This window comes from Sphaerodactylus townsendi, linkage group LG14 (assembly GCF_021028975.2).
Source record: "Sphaerodactylus townsendi isolate TG3544 linkage group LG14, MPM_Stown_v2.3, whole genome shotgun sequence".
Lineage (NCBI taxonomy): Eukaryota > Metazoa > Chordata > Lepidosauria > Squamata > Sphaerodactylidae > Sphaerodactylus > Sphaerodactylus townsendi.
In genome coordinates this window covers 30,185,375-30,211,917 of record NC_059438.1, presented here as the reverse complement: position 1 = coordinate 30,211,917, position 26,543 = coordinate 30,185,375, and the positions used below count along the sequence as shown (strand labels likewise).

The window sequence follows — 26,543 nt, the reverse complement described above, 5'->3', positions numbered from 1 at the left end:
CTGTAGCTGGCATCTTCAGAGGTGCATCACAGAGGGGAGCTTATTACCCACTGTGTCCAGACTTCCCTCTGTGATACACCTCTGAAGATGCCAACCACAGATGCAGGAGAGATGTTAGGAACAAGATCCACCAGACCACGGCCACATAGCCTGGAAAACCCACCTCAACCAGTTGAATCTGGCCCTGAAAGCCTTCGACAATACATAGTTTGGTATCTCCATATAAGTAAGATTTTCAACCAGCCTTTTCTAATTTACACATAAAACAAAAATCAGTATAAGACAAAAAGTAAAATGTAAAATTTCTGACGAGGATTGCTCTAAATACAGAATGGTTTAATGTTTTAATTAACTTTCTTATACATAGCACAAGTATGTCAACATCATGCATTAATAATCATTCACAAATACATCTACAGATAAATCTCATCAAAATACCAAAAAAAAGAAAATTTAATCATAAATTATTGTAGTTTCTATATTTTACCATGTTTTAATGTTTGTTAAATCATCTCTCTGTTTTGTTTCGAAGCGCACCTTAGGCTCCACGGCGTCTGCAGACAGCTGACAAAGCAGTCTGGGCTTCCTGTCTCTTGCAACTGGAAGCAACAGCTAATAAAGCCACAGAAGTGTTAACTAGTCTGCTAAATGCCCATGATGAGTGGAAGCAGTCCCATTAAGACGTTCCTCGGGCTCTGAAACAGAGACGATCCAAATTCTGCGCCAAGAAAGGTCCAGTTCTGCAGCTGACATAAATGTTGTGAATGGATCTCTTTCCTTGGCGTCTTTGCGCTGGTTTGTGTAATCCATCTTTGTGAATTGCAGAGAGGGACAAATGATGGAGAGACTCTCTAAACGAGGAGCAAAGCCTTCTCGCTCAGTCTGAAAAGCATTATGGCCAGGAGTGTACTTAGTGATTGGGTGTCTGGAAAGACAAAGGGCAGAGCGCTTGATGCATTTTCTGTGCTGCCAGTCACTGCTCTTTTGTACTCTAGGCTGTGACTTTACCATTTTTGTTCTGTCGAATGAAATCCACACCTCTAATAATGTGCAGAATAACCCTTGAGACCAGTTTGGAACGCACAATGATAGCTGTTGCCTCTAAAGGACGAATGCACATTGTCGAAATGCCGCTGCAGAAAGGCCGTTTGTTGTTTTTGCTTGCAGTTGCTCAATCGGAAAACTCCTAACAGTCACATTCCCACATTTGTACTTGGGAACAAAACGTAGGATCTGGAGGCGGGGTTTCTTTCTTGTTTCCTATTTACAACGAAGTAGCATTTTGACTTGCAGACGTCCAAGTGGAGTTGGCGTTCTCAGGTCCCAGTCAACTGTGTGTGAAAACAGGAAGAGCCTGTCCTCTAGCCATGCCTCAGCTATTTATTGTTGAGCATCTGGCATTTTTGTCGATTACGTTGCACAGCAGGGAACGTTTTGTATCCTTTCAGAAGTCAAGTTCAGCCATTGTTGAGCAAGAATGTTCACCCCCTCAGCTTGGCTTTCCAGCGAGTCAAGTGTTCCGGAGGCTTACAGAAAGCTCTTTTGTAGTAGAAGTTTACAGGCCACTGCCTAGAGAATGTAAACATTTTTTCTACCTATTCTTTTTAATCTCATGGACATAAAATTTGAGAAGTAGACTGACTCACACCTAAGCTGCTGCAGTGCGCAGCAAACTGGATTCCCCTCCTTCCAGAGGTGGGATCCAACCAGTTCTCACCACTTCTCTAGAAGTGGTTACTAATTTTTTCTGAGTGCCGAGAAGGGGTTACTAAAGCAACCTCCCTGCCCAATAGGGACTGGAGGTGCGTGTGTGCGGCGGCGCCACTGTTTGAAACCCACCACCATCGGAACCTGTTATTAAAATTTTTGGATCCCACCACGCTCCTTCCATATGTGCAGGACCATTTTATCTGGTGGGCAAAAGAGACCAAGGCAGGTCCCCAGGAATGCCCCCCATCCAGAGCCACCTCCCTTCATTGCCAACTCTTTCCTCTCCTTCCACATGGACCCAGGGGTGTAGCTAGGGTAAATGGAGCCCGGGGCAAAATCTGAGTTTTGTGCCCCCCCATATGGGCAGCGTCCCTCCCCCACCACGACCAAACAACATTTTTTTGCATCAGGTCATCTCAAAGTCACCATCGCATTATAGAACATGCCCCAACACACAAATCTGAACACACCCAGGGCTCCCTAGTTTAAACAACATTGAAAGTGATGCTATTTTTTTGAAGGCAGGGAATCCACCCTGAAACAGCATCATTTTTTAATGTTGTTTAAACTACAGAGCCCAGATTCTCCTTTTAAATCCACCTTAAGGGGATACTCTGGGCTCCCTAGTTTAAACAACATTGAAAGTGATGCTGTTTCAGGGTAGATTCCCCACCCCAAACAGCATCATTTTCAATGTTGGTTATTGTGGGTTTTCTGGGCTGCGTGGCCGTGGCCTGGTATATCTTGTTCCTAATGTTTCACCTGCATCTGTGGCTGGTATTTTCAGAGGTGTATCACAGAGAGAAGTCTATTATACACTTTGTCCAGCCTTCTCTTATAACAGATTTCTCTCTGTGATACACCTCTGAAGATGCCAGCCACAGATGCAGGCAAAACGTTAGGAACAAGATCTACCAAACCATGGCCACACAGCCTGTAAAACCCACAACTACCAGTTGAATCTGGTTTTGAAAGCCTTCAACAATACTTTCAATGTTTTTTTTAATCTAGGGAGCCCAGATTCTCCCTTTAAATCCACTCCAAAGGAGGTGGATTTAAAGAGAGAACCTGGGGAAAATTTGAGGGTGCCTGTCAGGGGAGCAATGTTTAAGCTAACAGTACCAAACTTTTAGGCTATCTTCAGGAGACTCTCCTGATGAAACCACCCAGGTTTAGTGAAGTTTGGTTCAGGAAGCCCAAAGTTATGGATCCTCAAAAGGGTAGCCCCATTTACTATTAGCTCCCATTGGAAACAATGGAGTATGGGGTTACCCATTTTGGGGGTCCATAACTTTGGACCCCCTGAACCAAACTGCACCAAATTTGGCTGGTATCATCAGGAGAGTCACCTGACAATAGCCTGAAATTCTGGTGCCGCTAGCCTAAAAACTGCGCCCCCTGCAGGACAAACATTGAAAAAACCCTGAAAAATAGAAAAAGCCACACACGAACCTGCAATTTTTGCGCCCACCACAAGGTGGCGCCTGGGGCACTTGTCCCCGGATGTCGCCATGGTAGCTACGCTTCTGCATGGACCCAAAGGGAAGAAGCAAGGTGAACCTCTGCAGTGAGGAGGTGGACAGCAACATGTGAAAGAAAAATCTCAGTTTCCTACTATCCGTTCCTTTACTGTTTCAGCTCTGCTTATGGCAGCTAAGGATGGTGATTCAGTGAAACTGAATGACTTCTCCAGCTTTCCCCTTTGCCTCCCCCCTTCTCAAAAAACCCAGAGCCAAATAGTCCTGGGGCCAAAAAAGCCGAACATGATTTGGCTTTTTCAGCAGGAGCTCAAGTCCCCACTCCCCGCCCCCACAAGAAGGAGAGCTTCAATCCAATGCTGCACTGGGAGATGCTGCTGTGGGGAAAACTAAGAAAACTCAGAATTGGCCTTCCCAGCTGTTTCAAAATAAATATGCCACACTTTGCTCTCAAGGTAATGAAACATATGGCTCCCAATATGGTTGCAAGAATGCGGCACTGGCCCAATTATCAAAAGTGAAATTGGGAATATAGATGAGGTGATTTCTTTTAAGTCTATGAAACAGTTGAGAAGTAGGGTCTAAAACAAGCTGCGTGCTGCTTGGTCGAAAAGAACAAAGCAGCAGGAACGTGCATTCGGAATGCAGGTAATAAAAATGTAGCTGGAAATCCTTGTTCATTCACTCTTGCTGCAGAATCAGATTGGCCACATCTGAATGTTGTTTTGAATGGTGCTACAATATCTGTGACCGACTTGGCTTGTAATTTACAATTCATCTGGACAGTAAATTGCATCGGGGGGTACATGTCTTCCAGGATTGCTGGCCAACCGAAACATGTAGCCCAGGTTCACAGCACATGGTATCCTTCCTGGCTGGTGTTTCTATGCCCTGGGTTTCCCTTGGCTTGGGGAAAGGTCACATTCTATACGAGCAGAACTGCAACTTGCCTGAGTCCTTTCAGCTATTGCATGTTAGCTTATTAGCTATTACACATACATGTCTTGCGCTCTGGAAGAAGGTTGGGGCAGGTGGGTGGGGATTGACTGGCCCAGTTCCTACTGTCAGCAAACATGCATAATGGATAGACTTTGCTTATATACACTGTAGGGCAGGAAGGGGTGCCATACTGTGAGGGAAAGGGGAAGATCCAGAGACATAGAGGCCAGCCTACCTGTTCTCCATTCCTCCCACCCAGCACAGGTAACTTGCCGGTTTTATAGATGAAATCTGAGGCTTCCACCCTCCATCCAAAAAGAAAGACAGCCATGGGGTTAAGAAGAGATGACAGGAGGGTCATATTTCTCTCTGTGACAGGATTTCACTTGCATAAAAGCAGCTCTGATGGATCCATTTAAGCACAAATCTGCCAATTTACCCATAAAGCAGCGGAGAAGGTGGAGATAGATGTACGTGTTGTGATTTTCTTAGCGTCTAGAATAGGGCAACTTCCTTTCCCTGGGAGGGAGGATCCCTTGTGTAAGGGGTACAAACCATGAGAATTTCATCCAGTTGGGGGCCAAGAAAAAAGTTATTTGTGCCAGGTGTTTCTTATGGACACAAATGTAAATATCATCACTAATTCAGTAATGACCTCAAGCTCAAACTAGGGTGCTCAGCTAATCGCCAATTCAGCTTAAGTTGTGTTCACTGGTCATGAACAAGGAGCTAATTTTTTATGAGCAGTTGGACGGCTTATCGACCCATTGCTAGCTATGCCGCAGGTTGCTTCACTGTATTCCTTCCTAACTGTGCAATTTGCAACCATCTTTTCATGCATGCACATTCTCACATAGCCTGATTTATATTCCCACACCCTTCCTTGCTGTGTATTTCAATAAGCCTTTATTGGCATACAGAGCATACAATATAAATACAATTAAAATTACTAGATAAAACTACACACTGGATCATAAGTTCAGTTCGCAAACCTCAGCCAGAAACTTTGCCACTGCGAGACAACAGTCAAGGTCATTACAGTTTAAGAGCATATTTACTTTATCAAGCTCTGTTAGGGTTTTCATAGAGTCAATGATTTGTAATAATAAGCTGGATCTTGGATTCTGGTAAAGTGGGCAGTGGAGGAGAATGTGCTCAATGGAATCCAACTGACCTGGACTGCAGGGGCAAATCCTCTTATCATTTGGTAGACCCTTGAGTCTTCCTCTATGGAGCGGGGATGGCATAATGTTAAATCTAGCCAGCATGTAGGCTCTCCTATATATAGGGTTGGTAAGCGCTGCAATATAGTAGGCTGGGTTTCCTTGCACAAATGGAATTGCCACATTCATTGGCGAGCAGGATTTGTTGGCCAAGCTCTGCAGTTGTTGTTAATCCCTTGCTAGTAGCCACTCTTTGATGAGGGCAAATGTCTCAGTAAGGGTCTTGCTGTGTAACTGCTGTACTCATTAGCCAGTTATTTAAATGAACAATGAAATCAGTCATAAATCATATAAATCAGTCATAAATTAGTGCTGAGTTAGCAGTGGCATAGTGGTTAAGAGCAGGTGCATTCAAATCTGGAGGAACCGAGTTTGATTCCCCCCTCCGCCGCTTGAGCTGTGGAGGCTTATCTGGGGAATTCAGATTAGCCTGTACACTCCCACACATGCTAGCTGGGTGACCTTGTGCTAGTCACAGTTCTTCGGAGCTCCCTCAGCCCCACGCACCTCACAGGGTGTTTGTTGTGGGTGTGGGGAACAGAAAGGAGATTGTAAGCCCCTTTGAGTCTCCCACAGGAGAGAAAGGGGGGGATATAAATCCAAACTACTCCTCCTCCTCCCTCCTCCTCCTCCTCCTCCTCCTCCTCCTCCTCCTCCTCCTCCTCTTCTTCTTCTTCTTCTTCTTCTTCTTCTTCTTCTTCTTCTTCTTCTTCTTCTTCTTCTTCAATAGGTAGTCCATAGTGACACCAATGATCGATCCGTTTGAATCAGGAGCACCTATGTGCATGCACAGTTTTACAAAACCCGATGCAAACTTGTTCAGCCGGCATTCACGCCTGTTCAGCATGAACATAATCTAACAGACTGGCTTGTTGGCTCATGTTTTATCCACTCCTTTGAACCCAATAAGCTCAACCGATGAACACATTTTAGCAAAATTTGTCGCACCCCTGTCGTGAACATGTGATGTAGCAATATTAAAGGATCTGAACAAATTTGTGAATGAACAGATGCTTCCCAATAACACTTCTGGGCATGTCCCACGAAAATTGAATATTTGGTGTAGAGCAAATAACACGATTTGAAGAGGATCCTCTTGCAACGAAGCAAGAAACTTGGTGTTTTGGTAAAATGCATTGCAAACATTGGGTTTTAAGGCTTTCACAGCCAGAATCAAGTGGTATTCCAGGCTGTGTGGCCGTGGTCTAGAAGTTTTTTCTCCTAATGTTACCTGCACCTGTGGCTGGCTTTAACATGGTCTATGATCACATAAACTTCATCTTGAGATTATTCAAGTGTCTCTAACGAGCACTAAACCTTACTTCCTCTACAATGTAGCTATTTTAATCTGAAGGTATGCTGACTCTGGAAATAGATAAATCACATAGGGTGTTATATGCTAGATATGCTGCATTCCATATGACTATTTGCATCACTCCCTCCTGTCTGCTGTTTCGCTAAAAAAATCACATTCTTAAAGAGTACCCAGGAAATAGCATGTCAGCAGCTGAAGAAGAATGTAACCTTTGTGTCTATATTTTCTGCACAGTCTTGAACTTTGACCTTCTTAAGTATCCATTTCTCGGACGCTTACACTGGAATAGTCCTGGTGGACTTTGAAGACCAAAATAATGCTATTCCAGAGCTAATGAGCCCACAGTAGTACTGATGGTTCAGACACTGTGGTGGGATTCAGATAATTTAACAACTGGCTGTATACAAGCCCCATTTTAGCAACCGGTTCTGCACAAGTGGTGCGAACCGGCTGAATCCCATCACTGGTTCAGACATAGAAAGCTAACTTCAATAATCCATTATGAGAACCAGTGTGGTGTAGTGATTAGAGTGCTACAGTAGCATCTAGGAGACTCTGGTTCAAACCCCACTTTCCTATGGAAGATTGTTGAGTAACATTTGACTGGTCACACACTGTCATCCTAAAAGAGTGGCCATGAATCACCACGGCCACAGTTGCTGCCCGGAAAGGGCAGGAGGAGGCTTTATCAACTTGCTCATGTGACCTAATCCTCTTAGTTATTAATGCAGTCTACTCATAAAAACAATTTAAAGGTTATTTAGCTTTGGAAGAACTTTCCAAGGGACGCATTTATCAAATTGTGAAGTCCCATTTTAACTTCAGGACAATCTTACAGGTTTATAATTTACCCAATCTTGACATGACCTGTAAGACAAAGGATTGGCAAATCGGTCAAAAGAAAATACAAGTTTTACATTAAAAAGTAAAGGAGTACTTTGGTAGTGAGCTAGAAACCCTCCATTGGACTGCCCCGACCCAGCTATAGGACCTCTGTCTTTGATGGATTGAGCCTCAATCTGCTCTTTTCTGGCCATGGTCTCCAGACCCTCTAGATCATCTGGAGAAGTGTCAGGCTGGCCATCCATCAACAGAACTAGGTTAGTGTCATCAGCATACCCTTGCAGCACACCTTGGACAAGTGGATGCCTGTGGGACGCTACCCCCACCCCATGAGTCAGCTGCTGCCCAGTCCTGGAGAAACAGGGCCAGTAATTTCAAGGCCATACCACGAATCCTGGCATCAGCCAGGCGGTGGGCCAAAAGATAGTAATTGATCATTTCAAATGCTGCAGTGAGATCTAACAACCCCAGTAGCACTGACCCGCCTTGGCCTATCTGCATCCAGAGATTGTCTGTGATGGCAGCCAGTACAAACTCTGTCCCATGGCCAGGCCAGAAGTCTGACTGGAAGGGATTCAACACCAGAGGCGGAGTGAGGGGAAACCACACCCGGGGCACATGTGTGCCTTGTGGCCCTGCTGCGGTGTCACCCGCCCCACCCCGGAACGTCCCCGGAATGCCATGCCACACCCCCACCATGCCCCTCGATATCCCAGCCGCGCCTACACCACTGCTGTGTCCAGGGCGTCGTATCTTCCTGCCCCAAGGGCACTACACTGCTGTTCAACACTGATGCATCCTCCAAAAATACCTGCAGCGGTTTGGCAACTGCCAATGAATTCTGGACCAGTTCAGCTCTAAGAGCAGTACCTGTAACATAGCTTGGTGCGCAACAAATCTTGTGAATAAAAAGATTCTCTGTTGGCCACCACCACCCCACCACCCCCCAGCTGAAGCTTTCTACTACTCAGGGTAGTAGGGAGCATGAAATAGTATGGTCCATCATTCTCCTTTTGTGCTGGACTAAAAACATGTTGATTATAGTTTGCAAATATCATGGAATACTGTAAAAAAGAAACTGTTTGCCACAAGGAGAATAGAGTCTTCTCTGTGTGTTCAGTTTTCCACCTATCCAGTTCAAGGAAAAAAGAAAAGCATTTATTTCTACTTGAAATTTATCTACTTGAAACCTTAAAGGGCTAAGGGAAGAAGAAGGAGAAGGAGGGAAGGAGGAAATTGGGGCCTCGTAGCTTTAAGAGCAGCAGTGGCGTAGAAGGTTAAGAGCTCCTGTATCTAATCTGGAGGAACTGGGTTTGATTCCCAGCTCTGCCGCCTGAGCTGTGGAGGCTTATCTGGGGAATTCAGATTAGCCTGTACACTCCCACACACGCCAGCAGGGTGACCTTGGGCTAGTCACAGCTTCTCGGAGCACTCTCAGCCCCACCTACCTCACAGGGTGTTTGTTGTGAGGGGGGAAGAGCAAGGAGATTGTAAACCCCTTAGAGCAGGGGTAGGGAACCTGCGGCTCTCCAGATGTTCAGGAACTACAATTCCCATCAGCCCCTACCAGCATGGCCAATTGGCCATGCTGACAGAGGCTGATGGGAATTGTAGTTCCTGAACATCTGGAGAGCCGCAGGTTCCCTACCCCTGCCTTAGAGTCTCCAGCAGGAGAGAAAGGGGGTTATAAATCCAAACTCTTCTTCTTCTTAAAGCCCAGGGAAGAGACCAAAGAACAGGCATCCCTGAGAGTGGGTACCCACCCTCCTTTTGTCACTTCTAGAAAGAGGTAGTGTCGAATCCTGAGTGGGGCTAAGAGGATGGGGTTAAAAGTAGGAGGAAGAGGACCAGGGTGCCTGAACCCCCTCTCTGTAAAGTATCAGGTAAAAGTACTTCCCAGGCTTGTTGCTTGGGGTGATTTAACTGGGGGTACCCAAGACAGAATCTGAGAATCTGTGCAAACTGTAAAGGCCAAGGTAGTCCCCTGCACAAACACCGGGCCATTGCTGACCTATTGGGTGATGTGATGTCACTAGGTTTGTAGGGTGGTTTGCCACTGCCTTCCCCAGTCATCTCCACTCTACCCCCTGCAAGCTGGGTACTCATTTTGCTGACTGTGGAAGGTGGACTCAACCTTGAATTGGCCACCTGAAGCCAACTTCCATCGGGACTGACCTCAGGTTGTACATAGAGCTTTGATTGCAGTACTGCAGCTTACCCCTCTGTGCCGCGGGGCGCCTTCATGCCGTTGAAATAACCTTTGTCCCCAACAGTAATTGAGAGAAAGCATCTCTTATGTCCCAATTTGACTTTTTATCACAGAGTATGAAGGATCGTGATGATAAAAACTGACCATTGCTGTGTAGAGATGCTTGGTGCTGTGGACACGAAAAGGAGGTCTTCAGTCTGCTGGCTGTCCCAGCCGAATCCTGTTCACTATTTCCACTGCATGTGTGTGAAACTTTTGTGTGCGTGTGATACGTCCATAACTACACATTATAGATGTCCAGATAGTGGAGCAATTAGGTCTCGGAAACAAAAGAGGCTTCAACTCTGATCTTTTTAGTGTTGGCACACATCAAACAGCCTTCAGTCCTCTGTTGAAAACTTCATGCAGGGATTGTAACGTTTAGCTTCCGCGGAGAAAGCTTGTGACTAGTTTCAAACTCTTCTGTTTGATGTGGGCTATTCTGCCTTTCAGAAAATGAGTGTGAACTGAAACCTTCAACCAGATACTGCACTTGCTCTTCTGCACGACCCTTTCTGGCCTCCTTGCTTTACTTCCTCCTACTTTATTGACTTCTCCCTCAGTTCCAATTCGCTTTAGCCAATTGCAGTCTTTACATTTGTATCAACAAATAGACCGCAATGGCCTCCGTAAGGGAAAATGCATCAGATTCTTAACTGAAGAACCATCGCAGTCCTGCAGCAATCACACCCCAGGTTGTCAAGAGTCACAACTTTAATGAGAGAAGGACATGGAATTGCCACTGACATCCACACACTGCCGAATTAGAAAGCTCCTCTTCAGGCAAATCACCTGAGAAATTTTACAGAGAGCCAGGAGAATTTTGATAAGACTAGCAAAACGTTGTTACTGGTAGGGGAAATATTCTGTACATCTCTGATGAAGACCAAGGAGAAGGGAGGGAAAATGGCTATATGCATTACTAGGAGGAAGGCACAGTTCCTATGGCCTAGAACAGGGGTAGGGAGCCTTTAACACTCAAAGAGCCATTTGGACCCATTTTCCACGGGAAAAGAAACACTTGGAGCCGCAAATAATTTTTGACATTTAAAATAAAGATAACACTGTATATATTGGGTTTTTTTTACCTTTTACTCCGCTTATTCTGAGAAGTGCATGGATGCGTCAGGGCGGGCAAGGATGGGACCAGCAGCTCGGCCTCACTGGCCACCGGGAAAGCGCCCGCCCCGCTCAAACGGGACGGGCGAGAGGGGAAGCCTGCAGCGTGGCCCAGCCGGCCGCGGGCAATTGGTGCGCCCGCCTGCTGCCTGCAGGGTGGGCAAGGATGAAGCCGGCAGCTCAGCTTATGGAGCCGCAGTGCAAGGGCAGAAGAGCCACATGCTGCTCTCGAGCCGCAGGTTCCCTACCCCTGGCCTAGAAACATGAAAATTGCTTTCCTAGGTCTGTCTATTCCAGCATTCTGTTTTGTGCAGTGGGCAATTTGGGCTCTTCACACAACTACTGTTTCTTGGTGAAAGCCCCAAAGGAAAAAGGGGGCAACCACAAATGCTCTGTGAAGCATGTGAACACCAAGTGAATCAGAGTGCAGGGCAGAGATGGCTGATGGGAACCTTGTTTTACTAAACGCTTTTCCCGACTGAGGTGAACTCAGTCAGCCCAATTTGAAGAGCAGTGTGCTGCTTAGATACGTTTTAACAGCTTTTGTATTTTGTGTGAATAAATATCTTTTTTGAATAAAGCAGACAGGTGAACTCGGCAAACCAGTGGAGTCTTTAAAGCCACAACTGACATAAGTTGTTGCGGGCGAGGAAAAATGGTTGCGGTCTAATAACTCTTGAAAACTCATTTGGAAGGCCAGCGTCTTCCAATTCAAGTTGTTTGTGCCTCAGTGCACCAAAACTTGGCCAGGGCTCACATTCTTTTCCAGTGGGTCCTGTTGAGAAGCTTTTCAACGAAAGTGCACCAGGGAAGGCTGCTTCACGTTTGCTGACTGTGACATTGATGTGCATTCTTCTGTATTTTTCCTACTGAACGTTTGTTTTGGGTCAAATGCCTCATTAATTACAGTGCAAGGCCAGGCCACTGTGCAATGAACAACAAATATCTTCATGAAATTATTGAAGGTTGGAATGACCCCACAGCACATATCTGCAGAGAAGGCTGCCCAGTGTACCTCTCCACAATTTGCTGCTGTTGCCCACATCTAGTCTAGTCTGAAGGCATGTGTAGATAAATGACATACAGGGTGGCTTCTCTGTAGACGAGTCATTCTTTTTCATACTGAAAATCAGTGAAATATTATTTAGCTGACAGAAATATTATTTACCTGACAGAAATATGGGAATCAATAGTCTTATGCCAACAATCTGTCTGCATGTTCACTCACCATGTGGGGAGGGAGAGCAGGCATGAGGGTTAGGGTTAGTCCTAAGCCTAACCCTACCATCTTTTTATGATCGCTTATTGGTCTGCATGTGATAAACAGTTGGAGGTGGTGCCTGCACAAGGGTCCTCTTTCCATAAGAACTAGCCTGCAGGATCAGACCAGAGTCCATCTAGTCCAGCACTCTGCTACTCGCAGTGGCCCACCAGGTGCCTTTGGGAGCTCACAGGCAGGATGTGAAAGCAGTGGCCTTCTGCTGCTGCTGCTGCTCCCGAGCACCTGGTCTGCCAAGGCATTTGCAACCTGAGATCAAGGAGGTTCAAGCCATAGATCGACTTCTTCTCCATAAATCTGTCCAAGCCCTTTTTAAAGCTATCCAGGTTAGCGGCCATCACCACCACCTGTGGCAGCATATTCCAAACACCAATCACACGTTGTGTGAAGAAGTGTTTCCTTTTATTAGTCCTAATTCTTCCCCCCAGCATCTTCAATGAATACCCCCTGGTCCATGGTCAGCAGCATTCCAAAAGCAGTGTTGCTGATCATGTGGAGGGGGCACAATTCCCACACTTTCTTCCCAGGTGGCAGGGCTGGCCTTCTTCAGCTCACTCTGGCTCCCCATGTTGTGAGTGAATACGCAGACAGGTCATCGGCTGAGGGCTACCTTGCATGATACGAAAAGGCAAAGTGCAAAAACCCCAAAGGAAACCTGTGCCCCATTCCCTCTCGTGCGTCTGTATTAAATAAATGAGGTGTTTCACATCTGATTTAAAATTGTTTTCTGTCTGTCTGCCTGGTTTGTTTTTGCAGGCTAACAGAAGCACACCGAACAGCTGTCAAAGTCATAAGGAGAATGCAGTATTTTGTCGCCCGTAGGAAATTCCAGGTAATTAATACCGACACCAATAGAGCCAGTTTTGATGCATCAAAAAGAGTACGGCAAAATATGGAGCTTCCTTCTTCCTCCCAGAAGAGAGTGGCCATCACCAAAAGCATAAATTTGTAGCTGAAGAGCAAAGTCAGTGATGAGTTCACTCACTGGGTGTGCAGCCAGGCAGGCAGATGGGAAGAGAGGCACAACAGCCGCATGAGCCAGGCAAGCGAGGAAGAGCAGGAGCCACAGCTACCAATGCTTCAAGTGGGTGGGAAGGGACAAGAGCCACCCCTACCATCCCCTGCCAGTTCTCTCTTGCTAGTGTTGTGGGTGGGAGAGGAGCAGCTGGGCTGAGACAGCAGCAGCAATGCTGCAAATAGATGGGAATGGGTGCTACTGCCCCCTGCTGTCGCGGCAGTAACTGCCATCACTTTAGCCAGACAGGTGTATGTAAAGGCTCTGCAAAGTGGGCTGGCAGGTGGATGACCAGACAAGCGTGTGGGAGGGTGGGAGAGAGGATGATAGGATAGGACAGTGGTGGCAAACCTATGGCACTCCAGATGTTCATGGACTGCAATTGGTCATGCTGGCAGGGGCTGATGGGAATTGTAGTCCATGAACATCTGGAGTGCCATAGATTTGCCACCACAGGGATAGGAGTACCCCCTCTGAGTCCTGTGGGTCCATGCTAAGACAGAAAATCAGATGTTCAGTGGTACCTCATTAACAAGTAGATTTTTCAGTAATGTTTGGTAATAGCGAGGTGGTTACAACTAAGCGGTTACAACTTAGAGCCTGACTGCCTAGAATTGTAGAGTTGAAGGGGGCCATGCAGGTGATTTAGTCCCACGCCCTGCTCAATGCAGGATCTGCCTAAAGCATTCCTGACAAGTGTCAATCCAGCTGCTGCTTGAAGACTGCCAGTGAGAAGTCGCTCACCGCCTCCATCATCCATTGATTCCACTGCTGAACTACTCTTACTGTAAAAAAAAAGTTTTCCTAATGTCCAGCTGATACCTTTCTACGTGTAATTTAAACCCATTATTGCTAGTCCTAACCTCTGCTGCCAACTGGGGGCTTTTCCCCACTTCAAAAGTGAAAGTGGAGGGGCCCCCTGCTCTGTGTTTGGCACGCGGTTTCAAAAAGGTGTACTTCCGACCAGGATCCGAAATGACGTGCGCTGAGGGGTGGGAGGAGTGGCAGAATTGGGGTGACTGCGTTGTTGCTGCGTTGTCACTGCTGGTGTAGTGGGGAGTGCTGCTGGACCCCAGAGTATTTGCCATGATGGTGGGTGGGGAATCGACCAGGAACAGCTCCCTGACTTCCTCTAAGCCTTTCAAATATTTAAGGGGAACAATCATGTCCCTCTCATAGCTTCACATAGAAAGTAGCTAGTAGTCAAGTCACAGCTGACCTGTGGGGGCCCTATAGGATTTTCAAGGCAAGAGACATCCATTTTCTGTATCCATGGGGGCTGAGAGTTCTGAGAGAACTGTGACTAGCCCAGCAGGTTTCATGTGGAGAAGTGGGGGATCAAACCTCGTTCTCCAGATCAGAGTCCACCACGCTGGCGAGATGAGTGTGATGTTTTTCCCCCTCTGCTGTCACTCTAAATGTTTGGATGGGCTCCGTCAAGTTAGCAAAATAACTTTTTAGCACTGTTGACTCTACTTGAACAAAGGAAGTTCTGGAAAAAAACGAACTGGATTGGACGTGAAGAGAATGAATTATTCCTTTTGGTAGCCTGCGTCTTCTCCTCTCCCTGTTTCCCAAAGCGCTATAGTCCATCTAGGCTCTGAGCTATTGTGATTGAGTATAGAAAGGCCCCTTCCTCCTCCTGATGGGCTTTGGGGGAGAGCTGGGTTTAGCCAAACGACTGTCAAAGCACCCCTGCCAGTCAATCCAAAGACTGGCGCTGGCACAGTTGCCCTGCCAGAGAGACAATGGCCTGCTTTTCTCTCGCCAGAAATAGTGATGTGTCAGCGTCTGTAAGGAATTAAGCTGGGAGACAAACCTCCCCCCCTCCCACCCCTGTCCCCACAAATAAACATGAAGCTTTTCAAATGGGAAAGTATAACTTCCTGCCTCTGCCCGGAGACCACATATTCCGTTCCCCAAAGTCTGTGTCCAGGTAGGCTCAGATGGACCAGACCCATTTTTGTCTGGGTGGCTCTCCTGTTTTTGCGAGGAGGGGGTGTGCCAAATGTGTCTTTCCTCCCTCCACTTTTATCTACGCTTTCTCGGATCCCAGGGCTGCTCTCCAAGCATGAGTCCAGCTCACGCGGGGAGGTGTTTGCTGCATGCTAATGGCTGAGCTGCGGCAGAGGGGAGGCAGACAGCAAGACGAACGAGCTGTCGTCAGCTGTTTTTCAACTGCGAGATTCAGCAGCGCACCTTCGCCCTCCCTTGAGCCACAGCCAAAAGGGGGACCCGTCCCTCCCACACGCAACTGTTTCCCCAGACAGCAAAAGCCGGCATTAGTATTTTCTCCACACACCCACACGCGCACGTACACATGCCCTTACCCCACTTTTAAAATCTATGTCCCATTAAGAATAGCATTGCCATTGTAAACTGTCCCGATCGGCTTTTTTGTTTTGTTTTTTGAGTGCTCAGTCTCAGATGTTCCCAGGGTTTTTGGCCCAGCACAGCGGTGTCACAGCGAATGCAAACCTGCTGTTTTTGAGCTGTCTGACTGGCGTGTCAGCTCTCAAGTAGCCAAAATCGCAGTCTGTGCTGGGGCCTCCTCTCCATTCCGCATCCTGCACTGCCAGACTGGGTTAATCCTGGAGTGGACTCACCTGTCGAAAAGGATTGAAATCTCATCGAAGAAACAAGTGCAGAGGAGTAGATTTTTGTCTGCAAGTTGGCATCACAGTCTGAGAGGTTTTCCACAGGTGCCATTTTGATCCCTATGCAGGCTTTGCCACGTTCAGTCAGTTGAGCTCCCTGGTTCTGTGTGCTGGAGGGACTGGGTGCGAGTACAACGTATTGTGCCTCCAGTATAGATCCAAGCACACTTTAGGTCGTTTCCCCACTTACCATCGACCACCCTTTGCTGTGTGCTACTCTCAGCGCACGTCATTTCCGGTGCGCTCCTGGGCTTCCCCACGACCCCTCGCAGAGTGGGGAAGCCCGGGAGCGTGCCAGAAATGATGCGCGCTGAGAGTAGCGCACAGCAAAGGGTGGTCGATGGTAAGTGGGGAAACGACCTAAAGTGTGCTTGGATCTATACTAAGCTCTGTGTGGGGTCATCAAAAGGCGCCAAATGACGTGCGCTAAGGGGGCGCGAGAGCGGCAGCTTCAGGGCGGCTGCGTTGTCGCCGCCCCTGTAGTGGGGAGTGCCGTGGGACCCCGCACTACTTGGCAAGAGTAGCGTGCAGCAGATGGTAAGTGGGGAAACGACCATATAGTTACCTGCCTCCAGTGGGCCTGCCTCCAGTGGGCATTTGACTTCCAATTCACTCACTTGCCTGCCAGTGCTGATCATAATGGGAGGGGGGGAGTATATGTGTGGAGGGAATTGTGTCCAAACTTAGGAGTGATGGGTGACACTCTGGGAATGCCCCAATCTCTATAGTCTTTACCACAGAAGCCTGGGCCATTCTTAGAATGCTGCCTGGGTGTGACAGCAGTTCTATGTTTAGATGCATTCCTTCCCCCCTCTCCCCACATCCACACTTTCTTCTGTTGCAACAGTCAGTATAAAGCACATATATTATAAGACAGTGGTCTTCACCATTTTCAAATTTAGGATCCACTGATCATGAGACCCACTGAGCTGCAAGCATGTGACAAGAAGTCACATGACATTGATATGGGGACTCAACAGTAGATTGTCCTCCCAAATCCCATTAAAACATAGGCTATTTACATACTTGTGGCCTCCTTTGCATTCAGCATACATTTCCTTAGGGTTTCATTCCTTGTTATGCAGACATTTTCCCCTCTTTGGAACTCGCTGCACTTTCAGGTCAGAAAATCCTTGTGGTTTCCAAAGTCTGTTAAAGTGTGACTTTTTCTCTCTCTTTACAATGAAAGCAAAGGCGATCACTGTGCATTAAACTCTCTTCAGGTTTTCTCACTCCTTTCTGTCTTCCCCCACCCACACAATAGCCGTTTCTCCCAGTCTTCAAGCCACCATTTCAGAACAATCAGAAAGGCTTTCTGCAGCGACAGACCCTTGAAATTGACATGGTCTAGCAAAGTAAGGCTGGACCAAAAACAGTTGGGAAAAAAAAGGTGACAGGCAAATTTCCCAAAATGGAGGTTGCACAGGAAGAGCAAGGAAGTGGCAGGCAGGGAAAATGGCAGCTCAGCTTGACTGGGAACACTTCACAGGAGGAGAATCCATCTGAAAAAAAAAATGTGTGAAAAACCCACTGTAAACTGAACAGCTGCTGGGTAAGCAGTGCATGCCTAAATGGCCAGGGACGGAGCTGTGAAACTTGTCAGATGTTTATGGAATAAAAATGGAATTCTGAATGCAAGTCAGATGAATGGGATTGGCAATTGCCTCTGTCAAACAGTGCTCCTTTGCCTTTGAAAGCGGCATTGATAGATAGCAGAATCTCTGGTAAATTGACTGTGAATAATTTGGGAATGCCCACTCTTGTCTTTCCCTCCCCTCAAAAAAAACCCAGCTTATAGAACAGGTGAGAGACAATGTGGTTCATTGGTTATAGTGTCGTAGCAGGACCTGGGCCAACCTCACTCCGCCACGGCAGTTTGCCAGGTAACCCTGGGGCTTAATCTTTCTCAGAAGGTTGTTTTTGTGAAGATAAATTGGGGGATTGGAAAACTATCTAATAAGCTGCTAGGGTCACCATAAGGGGAAAAAACCCAATATAAATAAAAAAGAGTACAAAATATTAAGATTGATGCTACAGTAAAGATGAGCTGCTGGAACCCTTTCCTTGGAGGAGGAGGTTTGTTTCCCAAACTTATACACATTCGTGGCTAAAAAAGAGGTTTTGGTCAATTTTACATCAGGTTTCTAGGCTGCTGTATTCCAGGTTAGCTTGTTCTCATAGAACCTGGAGGTTAAGCAGGGTCACTTTTGGTTACTACTTGAATGGGAGACCACCACTATTACACTGAGGCAGGTGTTGGCAAACCACCTCTGTTGATCTCCTGCCTTGTAAACCCTGTGACTTGATGACACTTTGCACCATCACAAGTTGGCTCCTCCAGTCTAAGACTGCAATCATAAGTATGAATAAAATGGTAAACGTATATAGACTCAGTCTGTAATAAATTTAGCATATTCCTTGAGGATAAAATGGACAAAGGTTTTCTTAGCCATGCTGGTGTGCAGCTTTGGGATACATATAAACAGTACAAAGAAAAGGAAGGGATATAAAAGGTTCTGGCTGTGAAATGCAGAGAGGAAGAGCACAGAGAAATGTTGCCCGCTGCCCAGACACAAAAGCAGCACCTACATAAAAGTAGCTCCTTTTAAGAGACACCCCATAATGATTCCTCTGGCATAGAAATCAAGCATGCAACATTTGCCATTAGCTGACTGCCATGCTGGATACTGCCACTGCACACATTCAAAACATCTTGGACTTCTGCTTGCAAGCAAGTCTTCAAGGCAATCAAAAGTCAGATTCAATTTGGATGCGGGGGGGGGGGGGGGGGAAACCGAGCAGGAAAAGTTTGAATATCGCACTTGCGTTTTGTAAAGTACTCAACAATGAGTGAGGCTAAACCGGGACTGTTGCATCTATTCCATATTTGTTTGTGTTTCCTTCTCACAGCAAGCTCGGAAACCCTATGATGTCCGTGATGTAATTGAACAGTACTCTCAGGGGCACCTCAACATGATGGTTCGGATAAAAGAACTCCAAAGAAGGTATACATCACCTATTAGCTCATTCAGGCAGTTCCGCTGCTGCTTTGAGAGAATGTGGGCTAGGAACACGGGATGTAGGTTTTAGGAAGAGCCATCTTTGAAAAAGTTGCACGCAGAATTAGTCACACACAAGGGCATCATTTCTGTAAGTGTCTCTTTAGAATACAAAGCTGGACTCTACGATAGTGGTTCTTTCTATAGGCGATGGAATAATGCTTAATAGTTAGCCTTTATGTAATGCTGTCTTATGTTCAAAGCATTTCACATAACATTGTGGGAGGTTTTTGTAAATTTTACACCAATCCTGTCAGATAAATTAGTGTTCTTGTCCTGTTGTAGATTATGTGTGTGTGGGAATTGAGTTAAGATTCAAATTTGGCAAGTCCTTGTGCTTAGACCGTTCTCTTAACCACTATGGTACAGTACCTCACATCAGAATGTAATAGAAGACTCTTCCCTGCTACTGAAAACATGGTAATGACTAGCTCGATTATTGTGGCAGAATCTTTGGTGCAGAACACACTTGGTGGAATCATTTTTGATGCTTCCTTGGTGCTGATTTAGCATTGACAGTTTGGTTGTCCGAACATGATAAAGGTCAAAGGGTCATCCTTGCTTTAGACAGAAAAGGGTCTGCCTAATTTCTAAAAGGGAGATCCCAGTCTTCTTAAATCAGCAGATTGGTACCGCCAACTAGAATGGACCGCAAACCCCTTCTGGGCCTCTCAACTGCTTTTGGAAAGGAAGCTGAGGAGGAAAATTGTTTTTTTTTCTTTTTCAATGGGCTTCATAAACTTATCCCGTTAAAATGGCTCAATTTCAAGTCTTGTATACCAGCAAAATAATAATAATAATAATCCTCACATTATGGAGTGAACAGCTCCTTGGTCATAATGAACAAGTTTGTTCCCTTGTGGCCAAACGGCTGACTCATAGAAGCTAAGTGAAGTCTATAGATGACACTTTGGGGGAATCTACCAGAATCTTCCTCCCCCCATCCTCTTCCCATCCTGACTGTTCCTCTGCTGACAGGGAGAATGAAGGTCTTCTGCTAAGAGGCCATCAGAGTGAAGAGAAAAGAGCAACTTCTTAGAAGGACCCTGTTCTCTTGGAGGCGAAAGGCATCTTGGTGGGTGGTTTCCACCTCATGGGGTGGAGAATCACCCACCAAGATGCCCCATCGCCTTCAAGAGAAGGCCCCTTCATGGTAAGTGAACCAATGGACCGATTTCACTTATGTTTTAGCTGGAATAGAGAGATGTGGATTTGTAAAGGTGACTGGTGATTTCCCTATCTGGTACAAAAGCTGTGGGCATCATATTCTGGCCAGATAATCTGCTAAGGGGAGGAGTCAAGGAGATGTGACATCCATGGGCACCAGTAATGAAGGAAAATGTAGTCATGTAATCCTGAGAAAGAAATGTAACTTGCCAGTTAAGAGACTAAAGTCAAGACTTCCGACATAACATGAGCAAAAATGCTGCCTGTTCTGCACAAATTGTTATAACTGACTGCACATATAGCATCGAGAACAAAAACCTTACAAACACAACAAGAATTTTTACTGCCATGTGAAACCACATAGGACTTTTATCGAATGTACTTTTTACAAATTGAGCCAATTTTCTTTTTTAGGCTGGATCATTCCTTGGGAAAGCCTGGCCTCTTTCTTCCAGGTACAGTAAGCTTTTATGTAATAGATGTACCAACTGTATCAGAAGAGGGGAAAGCCCAGGAAATTTCAGCCTGTTCGGCTGCATGCAATTGATAAACCTAGAAAAAACTTGTGGAATTTCTAAACCTTTGTAACAGATTCTGTGGGGCATCTTTTAGGATGTGTATTGGAGCAGCCGCACCAAACAAGACTGAGGAGAGGCGGGTTGGCTCACAATTGAAGTTTTTCTCTGGATGCTATTCTGCTCTGCACTACCACTCTGCACTACAAACATGTTATATCCATTGGCCATTTGGGAGGAAGACAGCAGATTATTTTCTAGTTCTGATATAGTTGCATTATTCATTGTTACATTATTCATTCAAATCTGCAGCACTAGGCATGAAGAAGAAGATTACAAGGGTCAGAATAACCTAGGGATCATCAGGGTTTTGAATATGCTGTGCTTTGTATCCCAAAAAATAAAATATAGATATCAGATATGAAGAAGCATGTATGTGCTTTTAAAATAATGTGTTTATCTTTCATATTTGAAGCACTATGTATGTATTTTATACCTAGGTATGAACTGTGGTCTGGGCTTTTACCAGTCTTAAGGCACAAACTATTGGTCACAACATACTGATTCCATTTAGTGTAGATTCAATTTCTAATATAATTTGTCATCAAAATATGTTACATATCAAGGTATGACTGAACATGTTCAACTTTACTTTCACTTTGTTTAGTTTGAACCGCTCAAAAGCCATCCAACAAGAAACTATTTAAGAGCTAAAAATAAAAACAAATAAAGGTTTTGCCACATCAGCAGTGCATGCTTTACAAAATGCACTCAGAAACAATCTTAGGCCGTTTCTGCACGGCCACAATGGGGGTTGGGTCGGCGTACATGACGTCGATCCAACCCCCCTGGGACCGTTAGCACGAATGGTCCCAGAAACTACCGGGACGATGGCGCACGCTGCACCGTCGCCCGATCAACTTACCTTCTCTGCAACCGTCCAGCGGGTCGCCGAGGCCAGGGGACACCCCCCCCCTGCCCTGCACAACCGCTCTGGAGTCGCAGGGCAGGGGGGCGTGTCCCCAGGTTTCGACGACGCGCCGGACAGTCGCAGAGAAGGTAAGTCAATGGGGAGAGGGGGGAGGGATGGCGCCTTCCAGTTGTTGCCATTTGCATGGCAGCGGCTGGAAGCCGCCGTTTTCCAAAAACCTCGCTGGGGAAGCGAGGTGGGAAAACGACAGCTTCGCACCACTTGGGAGGAGCGAGGGCAGCACAGCTGTGCAGCAGCTGCGCCCCCGTTCGAACGGCTCCCTGAGGACGGCGTTTTTGCCATTCCCAGGGCGCTGTTTATGGCCCATGCGGAAAGGGCCTTAGTTTTTGAGTGTCAGAAAGAGCTCAATATTTTAAGAGTCATTTTGTGAGAAATTTCTCCCTGACAACAGTGTGTTTAGGACAATAAAGGAGAATGAGCAATGGCAAAAACATTGCTCAGGAGGAATCCCAGCAAAATGTCCCTTCATCTGTGCTGTAGGTAGCACATTATGGCATGGAAGCAAATATGACCATCTTAATTTAGGTATCATCAGTATATTAAGACAGGATGAGAATTGAAATTCGGCTAAGAATTTGATTCCAAGATGGAGCTGTTCAAATTTATATTCTCCTCTCAACCAACTATTTAGTGGGTGAGAGACAGTTCCAAGGGAAATGATTTTGGTTTTATCGATATTTTAAGAACCATATCTAAATAATGCCAAAAAAACTCTCTTTAGTATCATCTTTGTTAATGAAACAATACCATATCATCTGCTTGTAATAGGGTAGGGATTCTTTCATTGCCTAATTTGAGAGCAACTACATTCTCTGCCTGAAAGAAATTAGCCATCTCACTTAAAGACAAGTTAAATAACAAGGGAACCAACACGCAATCCTGGCAAACACTTGTACACACCGGTATATTTGACATAAAATGTCCAAACTAATTATAAAATAGGTTGTGTTGTGATGAAGTGGGTTCATAACCAACAATAAAAGCCTATATCTTTGGCATTTAGATCACAATATCTTTGGCATTTAAATCACAATCTATATTTTTGGCGTTTAGATCACAATTTTTCACAGGATGTCTTGTGAAATGCAGCCTAGAAATCACTATAATATTATAATAAGTCAATTTAGCAAAATAACTGTGTGCCAGTTCAATTCAGTTCAACTTTTAATGGCCCCTGTGATGACGAGCCTCCTCCACAAATGCCTGCATTGGCATGGCGGGGGGAGTTCCCAGTGGCTTCTAGGCCAGGAATGCCCCCTCCCAGCAGCACAGATTTATGCCACCCAAAAGTATGATGTATGTTACTTTATCCTGCGGTCTTTCCCAGGGCAGCAAAAGTTTTTCCCCTTCTCCCCTGGCACCTGTGCCACCGACTGCCTCTTTGGAAGCAGTGTGACGGTGCTGTCCCCAGTCACTGCTCTACCACCCCCTCCCCTTTGGATTGGGCTGCCTGGGTCCTCAGCTGGGAGAAAAATGGGGCATAAATATCTAAAATAAAACAAATGCCATACAAAGCATCATCATCATCATCACCATTAACCTTTAATAGGTATAAATAAATCAGAATTTATACAGACACATTCTGCAGTCTCAAATATAGTTCAATAGCAAGAAAATAGTCCACATAACTTAATGGTTGACTTCAAGGGATTCGGATCACTTCGGATTTTAAACAAGAAATTACCAGAACAAATGACAGTGAATTCCCCTACACAAGCAATATAAAAATACCATCTAGTATAAAATTGCAATATAAATAGATCTGTTTGACAAGTTAAAAGCAAAATAATACAGCAATAGGTATCCTAACATGCCTAAATATTAGACAGTGTGTCTCAGTTAGATTGGAGAAGATACCTATCTTTTGTAAGAAGTTCTACATATATTTTATGTATAATATTTGATATTTATTAGATTTGACTCTGTGCCAAATAATAATGAACTGGTTTGGTTTAATGTGCTGGTATATGTGCTGGCCTGGGACCCTCGTATCTTCGAGACCGCATCACCCCATATGTCCCTGCACGGCCTCTCCGCTCGGTGGAGGCTAATCTTCTAGTGGTCCCTGGCCCCTCTATGATGCGGCTGGCCTCCACGCGGGCCAGGGCCTTTATGGCTCTGGCCCCGGCCTGGTGGAACACCCTTCCTCCGGCTGTTCGGGCCCTGCGGGACCTCAATGAGTTCCGCAGGGCCTGTAAAACGGAGTTGTTCCGCCGGGCCTTTGGAGAGACCAGCCGCTGAAATGGTGCCCCCCCCCAATTGGCCTTTCATCTTGGCCATTATCAAATGTGACTCATCACCCTCCTCCCCCTTTTTTGGGGAGAATTTTAAAAATGGGGTTAGTCGGACGCCTCTATTATTACTTTTACTGCTATTGTTATCGCTGTTTTAAAGATTTTATAATTCATCTATTTATATTTTTTGTTGTACACCGCCCAGAGCCCTCCGGGGATGGGGCGGTATAGAAGCTGTAACAATAAATAAATAAATAAATATAATATAATATAATATATTAAAAAACACAGTTAAAAGTAATAAAACAGGAATAAGTTAACACTTTAAAATGGTTGTCAGGTATAAAGCTACCATACATGTTGTATCAGCATTGTAGTCTCCAAGAAGTTTAATTCTCACAACACAGACGTTTGAAATTGAAATAGGGTTTTTGATCTCAAATGAGTAGGGATGTAAAATTTGATGGTATCCCTGTGTGTGTGTGTGTGTGTGTGTGTGTGTGTGTGTGTGTGTGTGTGTGTGTGTGTTCGTACTAATCTCTTCTGAAATAACAGGTGCCATCAAAATATATTTTTACTTGTGACCATGTGGGTAGTTAACTTTCTATTAGTTTCTAATGTGAACTGAAACTCAGTTAAATAAATATTGCCTTCTATTTTTGTCAGTCTTATAATGAGCATCCCATTTTTTTTCATTTAGAAAAGGGGGTAGACAAAGGGTACTATACGGTAGGAGCAAGATTAATCCGGTTGGAAGATAAGGTAAGTTTGCATTAAACCCTTCCAACCTCACCCCACACAAGTAACGATGCCTGATATCTAACACATTAAATGATCTTGATATCTTTTCCTTTGCAAGTCTGGCATGCCAAAATAACAGATATTCCAGTATGTTTTGAGTGACTTAACAAAAGTTTGTGTGAATTTTTATGAAGCTGTTAACCATTTAACTGCAAATCGTGTTATGGATTCTTTGAACCTCTGCTTGAAGCAGGAAAATGTGCACGCTGAAACTGAGAAAAGAGCCTGGGTAGAAAAAGGTTTTGTCTAGCATCTTGAGCTCTGAAGAGTCCTGAGTGTCTTCTGCTTCCACAAGGAGCCCCTGCGCCAAACTGATGAGGAAAAAACAGAAGAGTGATGAACTGTCACAGAGGGGACACTAGTATAATTGGAATAGCAGAGTTGGGACCGGAGGAAGATGACAGTTTATCTTGGCAAGAGCCAATGGTGATGAAAGCACATTGTGGCACTTGAAAAGCTAGGAAATTGATGACGACACCAGATTTTATAAGCCAGAATTCACTTCATCAGATGCATGAGAGCTTCTACAACCATAAATTGTCAAGTCTGTCAGGAACCGAAAAGCTCTCTTGTTTGGCCTGCATCAAAGTAACACCCACCCCACAGTCACCTGCATGCCCTCTGTTGCTCTGCCCCATTGCCTCAGGGGCAATGTGGGTTAAAAGTGTCTGTTGTGTGTTTTTGAGAGGTGAAAGAAATGAGTCCAGACTGTAGCGTCTCCAGCTGTGAGTGGTGTGCATTCAGACCTTGGCCTTTAGTTGTGAGTTTCCTCTGGTCGGAAAACTTTTTCTTCCCTGTTATGATATAGAAATGCAGTTTACAGGGTTTTTTTTTTTAAAAAAGACCTTTGGTACCTGATGTGGAAAATTCAGAAGACTCTCTCCCCCCCTCCCCCACATACACATGTACCCTCACTAAGATGGGCAGATCTTTTTTGCAAACCCCCCCCCCCCCCCGAAATCAGTGGGAACAGTGAAAACATTAAAGTAGCAATTCTTAGACTTGTCCCAGGAAGCAATCTCCAGGCCCCAATGCATTATGAATCAATTAAAAGAACAAATTCTCACCTTTAGGTGAGCCCAGAAAGAATGAATGCTGATGCTGGACCACAGGGCCTTGCACTCTCCATGATCCCCTCCTCCAGTGTATGTTTTGTCTTTACAACAAGGTGCCAGGTGCTGCCAGCAGCTTACAGGCACTTAAACTGTCCCAAAACAGTTCCAAGGAGTTTATTTTGCTTATAGTCTCCAATAGCAGACAAGGACATCTGCTTGTGCCAGCACTGAGAGTCTCTCTTGCGATCCACAGTTGTGAACTGGTAAGATTATCTCTATTGCGCTCCCTTGACATCCTCTGGGTCTATCAGCCTTAGTCAATGCCTCGTTCATAACAGAGAGCTCCTAACATCAGCAGCTTCATCTTTCCCCAGCATTTTGTGATAAGGGGATCTCGGGGAAAGCACATATAATTGTATACTGCAAGTGTCTGTCGCCACCAATCATGAAAGTGTTAACTCTCTGTTTGTGTGTAAACAGATGATGAGGTCACATTCTAAACGAGCTGACCTATTGATTAGCTGTTGGCGAGTTTGATAGCCATTGCCGACATTTTTGTGAGCACAAACAGCTGAAATAATAGAATTAACTTGTTTCCTTTGTTCTCAGACTTGAACTCTGACTCTTAAGCGGATTCTGCACGGGCCAAAAACAGCGATGGGAAAACAGTGTAAAAGGGTTTAAAATGGGGTAAAAGCAGAGGTGGGATCCAACCAGTTCTCACCACTTCTCTAGAAGTGGTTACTAATTTTTTCTGAGTGCTGAGAAGGGGTTACTAAAGCAACCTCCCTGCCCAGTAGGGACTGGAGGTGCGTGTGTCCGGTGGCACCACTGTTTGAATCCCACCACCATCGGAACCTGTTATTAAATTTTTTGGATCCCACCACTGTGTAAA

General features: G+C 45.4%; 1 protein-coding gene across 1 annotated transcript in view; it reads left to right on the top strand.

Annotated features, from left to right (window-relative positions):
- LOC125443873 (potassium voltage-gated channel subfamily KQT member 1-like) overlaps positions 1-26,543 on the top strand; it is a 309,945-nt gene that overhangs the window by 153,905 nt on the left and 129,497 nt on the right. Inside the window, exons 13-16 of the mRNA XM_048516257.1 lie at positions 12,911-12,986; positions 18,737-18,831; positions 20,467-20,507; positions 24,493-24,554. Coding sequence (XP_048372214.1) covers positions 12,911-12,986; positions 18,737-18,831; positions 20,467-20,507; positions 24,493-24,554 — 274 coding nt within the window. The remainder of the gene's footprint in view (positions 1-12,910; positions 12,987-18,736; positions 18,832-20,466; positions 20,508-24,492; positions 24,555-26,543) is intronic.